The sequence below is a fragment of the Etheostoma cragini genome, chromosome 23 (genome assembly GCF_013103735.1).
Source record: "Etheostoma cragini isolate CJK2018 chromosome 23, CSU_Ecrag_1.0, whole genome shotgun sequence".
Lineage (NCBI taxonomy): Eukaryota > Metazoa > Chordata > Actinopteri > Perciformes > Percidae > Etheostoma > Etheostoma cragini.
The window spans coordinates 3,916,495-3,928,301 of NC_048429.1; the positions used below are offsets into that span (position 1 = coordinate 3,916,495).

Sequence of the window (11,807 nt, forward strand, 5' to 3'; positions counted from 1 at the left end):
AATCTGGTATGTACAAAAATGAATAGGAAATCATTATATTTATTATTAAGTCTTGCATGGTTTTTGGAGGAAAAAAGTTATTTCAAACACACTTTGATGTGACTGTTGTTTATCTCGCTATACTGTCTTTGCTACACGTACAGTAGATGCTACACTTTCTCTGAATCTGAGAATCCTGTTGACTTTTCTAATAAAAAATGTAATAGTGGCTGGTTAATGGCCACTTTTACACAATAGTGAAAGTTGTGGCAGGTGAATTTTAGGAGAGATTTAACAAGCATTGTGGATGCTCAATTACCTGCAGTCTTCAGCCGGACACCTGGATCAAGACTCCCTGGATTTATTGACTGTATTTTTAGTCAAGCAGATGCTTTCATGGTAATGAGCAGTGTAGCCCTTTTGACTTTGTGTCATGTTAAAGTAAAATGGCAACTCACTACAGAGCTGGAGGGCCAGAAAAAATGTTTTGTCAGAATCTTGAAGAAGTTGCTACAACTGTATGTGAATCACAGAGGACTTCTTGTAGTGAGGCCTAGCATTAATGTTGCTTGTGTAAGTGTTTGGAATACCAAGCCTTTCTAAGAATTTCAAAGCAGATGTATGAAAAACAAACTCTTGAATTGAATGACAGAGAGTGCTGTGCATAGACACTCTGTAGAGAGGCCCCAATATCAAATGAATGAATAAGAACAATTTCAATACAACCTTGTTTATAAACATAAATGTGTTGGGATGTATCTTCATACAACATGCTCACAAGAGTCTCAGGAAACCCAGCAACTCTAAACGAATGTCTTGCTTCCTTACAGAGGGGACGTTCTCACTCTCCCTGCGACCATCAGGGTGTCTGTGGAGGTTTGGGTGAAGGACACGAACCTTGACTCTCAAAGCTTGCTGCTCTTCCCGGCCACTGCAAGGTAAGATATCATAAAACACAACACATTATAGAGGATTTCTTTTCTCAATTTGTGGTTAGTAAGCAGGTTATTCTTCTAGTCCTCAGGATGTACTGTGATCATAGGCAAAAAAACATCTTTGATTGACCCACCTTGTTCAGGTCTCATTAAGCAGCAGAGTCAGATTACTGTTTTTAAAAGAGGGTGTTTGTGTTAGCCAGGGGATGTGGCCAAAAAACTATAGTATAAGGGAACGTTATTAGTGATTAAAATATTGTCCTTTACTTGGCATGTTTGGCGTGCATCTACGTCCACATGGGTTGTAATTGTCCCCCTTGCAGTGTTGACAATTTTGTTGGCACTTTTATGTATGCACACATGTGCATACACTGATGATTCATCTTTATCTGTAGTTGATTTAAGAGTTTTTCAATGTACTTTGTCCTCATACTGAGTACTGCAACAACTTTCACATTAGCAGTGACGGCATACAGTTTCAGTTTAATTTCGTTGAATGAGTGAGACAATTGTCCAAGGCATAAAAAGACAAGTTTAACTCAAGTGTTAAGTGTAACGGTGTATGAGTTTTATGACATATAACAATATGAGGTCTAAAACTTTGAGGTCCCACAGCCACTGTAGGCCTGAAAGACACTAAATGAGTGGCTCCTTCTTGGAGCAAAATGGCTGTTAGGCAATTACGATGGATTCCAGCATTTTGCACAGTAGGAAAAAAAGGATAAAGATAACAAAAGATTGCATTTGGAAATCACATCCGGGATTTTTAACACCACAAAACTATCACAACATTGTTAGACAAGAGTCAAACCCAATTTACAGCCAACTCCTCTTCTCTCTTTGCATGTTTTAAACACTTAACTTTGGCCAAAATATAGCTAAACACACATTTTCACTATTTAAACCTCACCCACTACTCTATTGAGCTTGTGAGCAGTTTTAAAACATCCTGCTCTTCCGTTGGTCTTGACAACTGTCTTAGCTGTTACTGTTGCCGACTGTCATTTTAGGATTATTTATAATGAATCCTTTATAACATTACTTTTCTATGTATAGTACGCTGTTTTATTTTCCCCAGCACAACTTATTCCTGATAATAGATATAAAAATAACAAACCCAATCCAAGTTGATTTTATTCCCATTTTCTTATGCAGTGAGTTTTTATTACACAACAGGGTTTTGACAAGAGCTACAGAAGACATGGTTTTTGCTTATGATCACAGTTTTTAGTTTTTTTTAACCAAAGCTTATAAAGTAGATTTACCACTGAAAACGGGTAATCACCTGTAATTTCCTATTCCTCAGATGGGGAGTAGTTGTGGCAAAAGAGGAAGAAACATTGATAAGATGTAAAATATGTAGTTACATAAAAAACGGGGGAGGCACAGTTAGCCTTCCAGCAACTGTACAACTGTCTTATAGTATTTACATATGGTATCTCATTAGCTAGCAAACTAGACAGCAAAGCACCAAGATGATATTAATGTCATCTGACTCTTGGTAAGAGAGTGGATACATTTCCCCAAATCTCAAAATATCCCTTCAAGCTCATTGTTTGTTGTTTACAGAGAAATACAGAGACCTTTTAGGAGTAGCTTGGATATAAATAATTTCAACCCAGATTTGTATGTCCCCATGTACCAAGCACTTTTTTTTCCTGCTGTTTGTGAAGGAGGAATGTTCAGAATATGCCTTCAGTAAGTCAAGAGAAAACAGCTGCTGTTCATGTTGCAGACAGGATTTGGATTACCTGGTGTTTTCTAATATTCAAAACAAGCTGCATGGATGGATTTTTTTTTTATAAATAAGAAAACCAAAGATTAAGATTGAAAATAATGTAATCTACTTTAAGGAAATGGAGGAAGAAGCTCAAGCTCAGCAAGACAGAGCTGAACAGCACATTATCCAGTTCTGTCCACTGTCACATTCAGGCACTTGTAGAAAGCTCTGTAAATATGACTGCTTTGAGACTTGGGGAAACTGGAGTCAGGGGTAAAAGAAGTGTCTGTACCTCTCCCAGGGCGTGCCAGTGTGTGATGGGCTTTCGTGGATAAGCCAACATTTCGTTCCAGTGATCTCGTCCAAGACCCTCAGCATCTGGCCCGGTGCGACACACACCAATCACCTCGTTGTGTCCCACCCTGTTAGTAGTAAAACACACATTTGGATGCACATTGTAAAGATTCTGGTAGTCCTGGAACAGACACAAAAAAACCTGACTAAACTCAACCATTAATTACTTATTTCGCCGGTCTTAGATTAAATAAATGTGTCAAAAAGAAGCTGAAAGTGGCCGGTTTGGCTCAGTGGGTAGAGCAGGCACACATAGACTGAGAGGTTTATGCCTCGATGCAGAGGTCCAGGGTTCGAATCGGACCTGGGACTATTTCTTGCATGTCTTCCCATTCTCTCTCTCTCCTTTCTCACCTAGCTGTCCTACCAAATAAAGGTGGTAAAGCCCAAAAATAATCTTTCAAAAGAAGCTGAAAGTTTATCAAGGTCAAGTCTAAACCAAACAACAATCAACTGCACACCTTCTAAAAGCAGTCAAACTTGTTTAAACGATCAGTTTCTGTGTTCCATAGCTTTTGTTGATCAAAGTTACACTTCAAAAACACACATCTTTCTTTCCTCATGTTTGAATTGTGTTGCCTTGTTGCTGACATGATAGCATGTACTATAGAGACATCTAGTGACTGCTTGACTTACCGATCATAATCCATCACCATGATGGACAGACAGACTTGTTCCACGTTCTCCGGGGGAATGTCAAAGATGATGGCCTCGTTGTACACTGGATTGAGCGTGCTTTTCTTGGTGGTTGTTTTTCGCTTCTTCAACCTCCGTCCATCACAAATCAGGTAAACCTTCACATATGGGTCTGGGAGACACGTTTACTGTCATGATGATGTCAGAAACTAACAATACAAATGTTAAGGGAATGTCCTTTAACATTCAGTTCAGAAACTGTTTTTCATATAAAAATATAGCTAAGACATATTCTCACTCGGATTGTAATAGGTTCAACAATTTGTTCTCATTTGCCTCTGTGTGTCATATCCCCATTTTTTTTCTAAGTGGCCACTAACTTAGATTTATGGCGCAGTGTGTGCTGTCGATGTAAGCCACATCTTATCTGCTGTCAGATTACCTGAGGAGCCTGTGATGTCCATGGCTTTGAGGTTTCTGCATTTGATGACTGTTAGGGTCATTCTTCCTGCTGTGGGAAGATAGCACAGCGAGTACATGATCTCTCCCAGGTCAACACTCTCCTGGAGGACAAAACAAGAAAGACATGCATTTTAAAGGCTTTGACCACATTTTATGAATCAAAATGCCACAGCAAGTAGTAGACAGGTAATTACCCAAAGGAAGTTGTATTTTGTCAGCTGGTTCTTAAAATTTTAGCAGTGAGGCATGGCAGGCTGTGATATTTTTCTTATGCAATGCAGTACAGGCACCAAACCCTATTAGTCATTCTTATTTGTTACTATTCTCTCATCTGCCTGCTGTTAGTCACTTGCTCGTTTCTTAATAGTTGCAATGAATGATTTGACTTTTGGCACACTAGCTGTGTGGCTGCAGGGATGGCAGTTTCGGTTGGTACACTACTTTTTGTCCAAACCGAAATATTTCAACAACTTGGATTGTGTGCCATACAATTCTGTATAGGCATTCATGGTCAGCATAAGATATATCTCTCTTAGTCTGATTAATCCATTTTATTTTTTTAAATAAAAGATTATTTCCTGAACTTTCCTCTAGCACCACCATGATGTTGCCATTTTTAGTTAAAAGTTAAATATATACAGTATATGCTGTAAATTGACAAATATTAGATAGTTTGCCATGACATTTGGTTTAGATTATTATGACCTCCTCAAGATGAATTATCACTTTTGTGAAGTCTGGACTTTTCATCTAACACCCTTGTCAGATCAATGTTTTAATTTGTCCAATACATTGGTTTAAGAGGTATTGTGCATGGTAACATGCTTATAAGAGTATTTATTGTGAAGCAACACTGGGTCTAAACAACCTCTCAGCTTTGTTTCTGGCTTTATTATTTGTACCTAGCAAACTAAATAATAGTGTTAAAAGTCTTTTAAAACTAGACAGTACTCAGAAGTACCAAACTTATGTAATTAAAGGCCCGTTACTGCAGTCACATGGGAACCAAGTTGGCTAAAAATGTATTAATATTAAATACATTGTAATATGTATATATATAGTAGCACAAACAATCATACATTGTGACTTTAGGTATCATTCAAATGTATCACAACACAATTCTACCCACAAACCTTGGGATATGCTGCATATGCCATAAAAAACACACACACGTGCACATGCACACACACACACACACACACACACACACACACACACACACCCTTTATGAGTGTTACATCCAACACCTTAATCTCAAGTAAAAATTCACAAAGTACCTGAAGCTGCCTTCAGGTGTATTGATTCGACACAGGAGGAAGTTTAAGGTTAATCTATGGCCTGCAGTTTGAGGAGGCAAATATAATCTTTCTTGTTGACTACACAAGCAAGGCAAAGGAATGGCTCGAATTTAAGTACTTAAAAAAGAAAACTTAACTTTAATTGTGATTTAAAAATTAACCACTTGTCATTGACAATACACAATAAATGAACACCAGTCAATTTATTTGAGGAAATAGAGAATAATCTGTAGTCACTCTGTATGCCAAACTGAATGTATAGTTAATCGGTAGCAATTATATACTGTAAAATATAGCCTTCAGAAGCTATTGTGAACCTGACAACAATGCCTTGGTGTTTATCACAATGAAAACATTCATAAATAAAGCAGAGGCTCTTAAGTAAATTGTGATGTGTGTTAACGTAGGACTGAAACGCATCATAGGTTAAATTGCCAGTTCAAATGAGGACATACCAGCTACATACGCTCTAGCCTGTTTGTGTGATTACTTTACAGTAACGTTTGAAAGCACATTGCTGCAGTTCATAAATCTCGTGATTGGATAATGTTACTCTGTTGCTATATTTATATCTGTGGAATACCCAGCAGTTTCTGGAATATGTGTGTGGGTGTTTGGCTGATGAAATAGATTTCCCAAAGCATTTGATTATGCAATGTGTTCCACCTGCCTCATTTGCAGAACGATGTTGATGAATCTTGGGTATTAAAAGGGATTCAGTGCAATACTTAATGTTAAGACCTTTCTAAAAACAGTATTTACTGTGAGTTTTTTTTCTCAAAGATAGCACAGAAGAAGTCTGTGGCTGTAAGTTTTTGTACATTACAAACAAGTATTTGGCAGTGTGTTAGTGTGAACGCCAACTCACTGTAGTTGCCGCATGAATATCCTTCCACACTACAGCCTCCCTGGAAAGATCAGAGAGTTCAAAGAGGTTGTCCACCACCACCTCGCCAATCATATCATGGCTGGTGAAGCGGTCAAAGTCGTAGACGCTGAAGTGCAGCTTGCGGTTGCAAATCTCATCATACGCCACGGGGAAACAGAAGGTCTCGTCAAAGACGGGGTTCAGATTCTTGCGGTGGACTCGTGTCTGGAACTTCTTCTTCCTCTCTGGTAGCAGGTAGATCTTCACGTAAGGGTCGGAGGTGCCCGTGAAGTCTTTGGCAGGCAGGTCCAAGGCCTTAAGGATTCTCACCTCCAACGCTTGCTCCTCGTGGTTGTAACGCAGTGAGAAGCTGAGCTTTCCGCAAGTCTCCACAGGCTCTTTAGCTTCATCCTCTGAGTCCACAGATTTCTGCTTGTAGAGTTCAGGCTTTATTCTTCCAATACTTGCTGTAGAAGACTGGCGGAGAGGCACTGTGTCCATGCTGAAGTCAAAACTGGTGACATTCATCTGGCGCGGCAGGTGGCGCCGGAATGAATTGTGCCTGTTGAAAAGGGCAAAGGGCATCTTGTAAATGTCTCAAGTGTCAGTGTTATGCATTAGTGGCTTTGTTATGATGGGTACTAATGGTTTGTCAGAAGAGAACTAAATCTGAAAAACATGATGCATACTAGTGTGGTGCTCATGACATATTAATGTCTGATAGAATAGCTCAGGAAATTTGGTTGGTCTTTAGTATTGAAGTATAAATATTTACTGTAGTCCCAAGTCAACTCTTACCAGTAATGCCTCTTAGCTTTCAATATGCTTGATGCATGTTGGCACAAAATAGCTTAACATGCTCACAGTGATAAGGGATGTATTATCTAACCGAAAGCTAAAAAAAAAAAAACGATGTACGCTACAGGGTTCTAAAAAGAAATTTGTTAATGTTTTGTAATCTTTTTTGACCTTTTAAATAAACCCTCTGCACAAGTACATAAATAAATAATGAAATTACCATGTTACGACCTTTTATACACACCTGTATTCTGGCCTGGACGTGCTGCTTCTGCTTAGACTTGACCTTTTACATCTCAATTTCCCTTTGTATTGCTAAATGTATAGAGTAAAGCAAGTTTAACTTGATTGAGTGATGGCAGGGGGTAGGGCATGTTTGTTGCGGGGTGGTAATGGTGTTCTTTTTGCAATTTATGTAACTTCAATAAAAATAACTGTAAGAAAAAAAAAATGCTTTTATGCCCTCGCTAATTTATGGTTTACATACTGTATTTATAGTCCTTTTGAGCCTGGTAAAATGACTTAATTTGACCACACATTCTTGATTTTGTAGACAAACTAAGCACACTGACATACACAACATGCTTCCACTTTCTTACTGAACACAGCTGCTGTGGCCCTTAAAGTAGAACCACACCATAAAAGGACAAGCAGCCAAACGGACGGATTTTCTCCATCTTTGTCACCACTGAACATGGGTTTTGAAAAATAAAATAACAAATATCTCTCAGCATTCAGATTGTATATTGTTTACAAATTACCTGAATGCTGCATATTTCTGTGAAGTTGACATCTTTTGAAAAAAGCAACAGCCGTGTTTAACTCGCTGATCTTGTCACCTAGCAACTGGCCCTCCTCCTTTCTGACAGCAAGACAATCACAACAATCTGACAGCTATGGAACAATAATGTTGCCCAGAAAGCAGAGCTGAAAATTAAATTCCTTTCCGCACTCAAGTATCGTAAAAACATACAAGGCTTAATGTTTTCTAAGAGCCAGTACAAACCTTTGGGAGAAATTGCTTGAAATACAACCAAAACCATTTATATCAAATCATACACCAAATCCAGGGATAAAAAGCTAATTGAATCGGTATGTTTCAGTTTTCAATTAAAAAAAGAATTTGGTGGCAAGATAAGTTCAGTGACATTTTCTGTCTTGTTCTCATTCCTAAAATTCAGAGAGTTACAAACACATACTTTTTGTGCTGTTTTTCAAAACCGGATGCTACCTGTTTAATATATCTTTAAATGGAGGGTTGGTAGGATTAAGAGTTTTTCACTTTTATGGATTATTCTTTTTCTTGCCCCACAATAATTGTCAAAGAATCTCCAATAATGACAATCATGGCCCCAATGTGAACTTTCAAGGCAGGCTGTCTATGACTTAGAGCCAAAACAATTAGTTAATATTCAATTTAATCATATTTCATGTCAGATGCCAACTCTTTGCTGGTTCCAGCTTCTCAAATGTGAGGATTTGCTGAATATTTTTGAAGATAATACAAATAATTGTTAATTGCAGCCCAACAGAATTTGGTTAGAAATATCAGCACTATATCAACCTCCTGTTTGTTGTTGTAGCTTTGTTAAGCAACAGGGCTTCACTGCATTCTTCTTAAGCTAAGATTGGCCCTAAAACAGTATTTGGTCTTGGGCTAAGAGCATGTCGTAGGTGTTTTTGACATTGTGTCATTCAAAAAGGAAATAATTAGTGATGATCAGGAATCGCTGTGAAAAGAGTAGGCAGAAGGATGAAGGCAGTAGGCGTTGTAATCCTTAACCTGGCCATTCTGCATCCCTCGTGGGTGTATAATTCATGAAGACCTTGGTCTCAATTTAATTGAAATAACGAGCATAACGACCAACCAAAGCGATATCAATAACGTGTTCCTTTGAGAAACTGAGTGCAGCTGCCTGGTGCGTCTCACCAAGGAACCCAACTTCGACCATGACAGCTCCCACCCCCCAGCACTGCTAATTATGGACGTTCTCGTTTAAACACAGTGCTGGGAAACAAAGAAAAGCAAGAGCTGGTGGTTTAATTACTGTGGTCGCTCTCCACCGTTACCACATCAGCTTGACTCACACATAAAAGAGATTATAGGGTTTCAATATGAAGCGAGGAGAAATACCACAGAGTCTGGCTGTTGAGATTTTTTTTTTTTTTATCTGGACAGACGGTTTCACATGTGGAACAGCATTTCAAGGCCACTGTATAGTCTATGCTGCTTTACATGACACGTGCCAAATCACCGCAAGGTCAGTGGCTGCACTGCCACCATATGTCAGGACAGTTTTGGCATTGTGTAGACATCACTTTTGTGTGTACTTCTGCCGCATGGCTGTGGGAAACAAACCAATGTGGATTCAACCATTGTGCCATAATTGTAAGCACCAGATAGATACATGTGTATAAATAGCTTGTCAGGATTATGTCCTCAATGCAGGCACAGGCAGGGAGTGGTTATGACCGCATTGAGAACATGTAAGGTACCTGGAGGACGAGGTGGGCTCGGTGGTCTGCCTCTGGATCTTAGCTTGCTGGCTGAGCTTCTCCCTCAGGGCTGTTTGCACCTCTGCGGGGATGTCTGGCGACGTCTGGCTGATCTTCATGGCCGCCTCGAGGAGCTTGACAGTGCTCCGTCCATTCACCTTCATTTCCAACGGATACTTCTTCTCCACCTCCGCCACTTTGCACTCTGTGACCGGCGGCGAGTTGAGTGGAGGTGCCTCGGGGAAACGAACATTGAGGCCATTTTCGGCATGGGCTGAGAGAGCCTTGCTCCTCCAAAAGGGCCAGCACAGCTTCCAAAAGACAAAGAGAGAGACTACCAACAGGGCGAGGCCACAGAAACCCACGACCACAGCAAGGAGACTAATAGAGATGTCTACATGTAACCATGGAGAGATCCATAGAGGAAGACAGAGACATATAAAAAAGAAAGGAGAAGCAAGCAAGGGACAAAATATGACAGACAAACATGCAAGGGAGAAAGAGAAAAAAGGAGAGAAAGCCAGCTGTAAGAAAGAAGGGGCAGCATATGCACCTGTTAAAGCAGGACAATATAAAGTCATGTAGAACCTCAGTCATGGAGCCACAGCATCAGAACAATTACACGTTCAATGACCAAAGTGAAAAACATATCCCACCTGCTCCTGACATTAACTGTTCTTACTAATATTCAAATGCAAAGTTTGCACTGACTGTATCTTATGCAAGAAAGCTTAATGCAGCTTATACATGCAGCTTTTCAAAATCTGTTCATCAAACTGACACTGAGTAAGTTACCCAGATTGCAAAGGAAAAAACGGAGAGAAAGACGGGAGAAAGCCAGGATTTCAGACCTCAGTCTATTTCCACCTGTTGCTATTTCATCAGTCTGGATGCGTAACAGGTAGAGAAACAGTTTCAACAGTTCAACGCGATACAATACATACAACTAAGTAGTTGTACAAGTGAGTGCTGATATTTGGTTTCTGTTTTTTAATTCCAAACGTTGCAACAACGTAATCTCTTTTTTTAAATGGAACACACGAAAGTGACTAATTGAGGGAATGGCGGGAAAGAAAATGAAGACTATTGCATTTACCTGCGTGTCCTTTACCTGGTATGTTGCTCTCCAGGGGGAAAATATCCGAACATTTCTCCCGGTCTACGTGTCCCGTGAGACAAAGTTCCGTGATGATTTCGAGAGCCCTTTGGCACAAGGTGATGCTGTCCTCCGTCCGGACACTCATGTCTCTCCTGTTAAGCCATTGCACGCCGGGGGAGCCAGGAGGGCGGTGATTCATTTGGGCACCTTTGTTATGCGCCACAGAGTGCAGCCCGTCCGCGGGAGACAGCAGGGAGGCACGCTGCGTCCTGATCCATATCCAGCGCGCTACGAGGATCGAGTGACCAGACGCGCTCCCTGTGTTTGAGTAACAGGCGGCGGGGTGCTGGAGTCCAGCCCTGGCTGTGTCCAATAGCGATGCACATCAGTTTGCTATTGGGTCCTGTTGATTGGTGACAGTAACGAGATTACTTTTTCGAGTAGCTGTGCCCCGTGAGCGACCTGTTGGTGTCCCCGCCTTTCCTGCGGGTTATTAGACTTCCTCCCAACCCCGAACAGGTTTTTGTCCCTGTTACCCTGCAGAGACCAGCCTATAAGAGATTGTGGGTACAGTGAATAGGTTCGCATAAGACGTTTTTATTTTGAACCCCTAAAAAAAATGAGGCTATGAGGCTATTTCTTATATTCAGAAAGTATTTAAGTGTTTAAAAAGTCTAAGCTATTGCGGTGTGAACTATTTCATTTATTTTTTATATCACTCTTAATTAAAATAACTATTTAAGTCTGTGAGTCAAGGACAGTTGTAACACGTTTCCCCAGTATAAATCATGTTTTTCTCACCATCACTTTACCTGCCAATTATCTATTAACTTAAACAGTACGTGTAAATTCTTTCGAAAAGTAGACTGAACAGGTTGTCTAGTTACATGTCAGGGACAGTTGCAACATAAAAATGGCAAATTTTTCTATAAAATAAGTCTAAAAAAGATAACTATCCATTTAAAATCTATTTAGTTAATATTTTTAAGGCAATAATTACCTTTTGGCACACTGTGTGATTGTTGTCCAAAGATTTCTTCAACTTTCAGTTGCATGTCTAATGGTTATTTTGGTATGTTAATGGTTTTTTTTGCATCATAAAACTGTGTGTAGTGTGTAGACCTATGACCAGTGTTAAACCAATCACTGTCTTTACTGATAA

The 11,807-nt window shown here is 39.8% G+C and overlaps 2 protein-coding genes across 4 annotated transcripts in view; one reads left to right on the forward strand and one right to left on the reverse strand.

Moving 5' to 3' along the window:
• The window catches only part of ppfibp1a (PPFIA binding protein 1a), a 103,758-nt gene that overhangs the window by 23,273 nt on the left and 68,678 nt on the right, over window positions 1–11,807 (forward strand). For all 3 annotated transcript variants that reach the window (XM_034863568.1, XM_034863570.1, XM_034863569.1), the window contains exon 3: window positions 810–917. In XM_034863568.1, coding sequence (XP_034719459.1) covers window positions 810–917 — 108 coding nt within the window. The remainder of the gene's footprint in view (window positions 1–809; window positions 918–11,807) is intronic.
• On the reverse strand, window positions 667–11,179 carry syt10 (synaptotagmin X). Its single transcript, XM_034863580.1, has 8 exons — window positions 10,643–11,179; window positions 9,547–9,940; window positions 6,253–6,814; window positions 4,067–4,187; window positions 3,625–3,796; window positions 2,927–3,056; window positions 2,200–2,209; window positions 667–910 (listed from the first exon to the last, which is right to left on the reverse strand). The coding sequence occupies exons 1-8, from the start codon at window positions 10,842–10,844 to the stop codon at window positions 885–887; spliced, it is 1,617 nt and encodes a 538-aa protein (XP_034719471.1). The 5' UTR covers window positions 10,845–11,179; the 3' UTR covers window positions 667–884.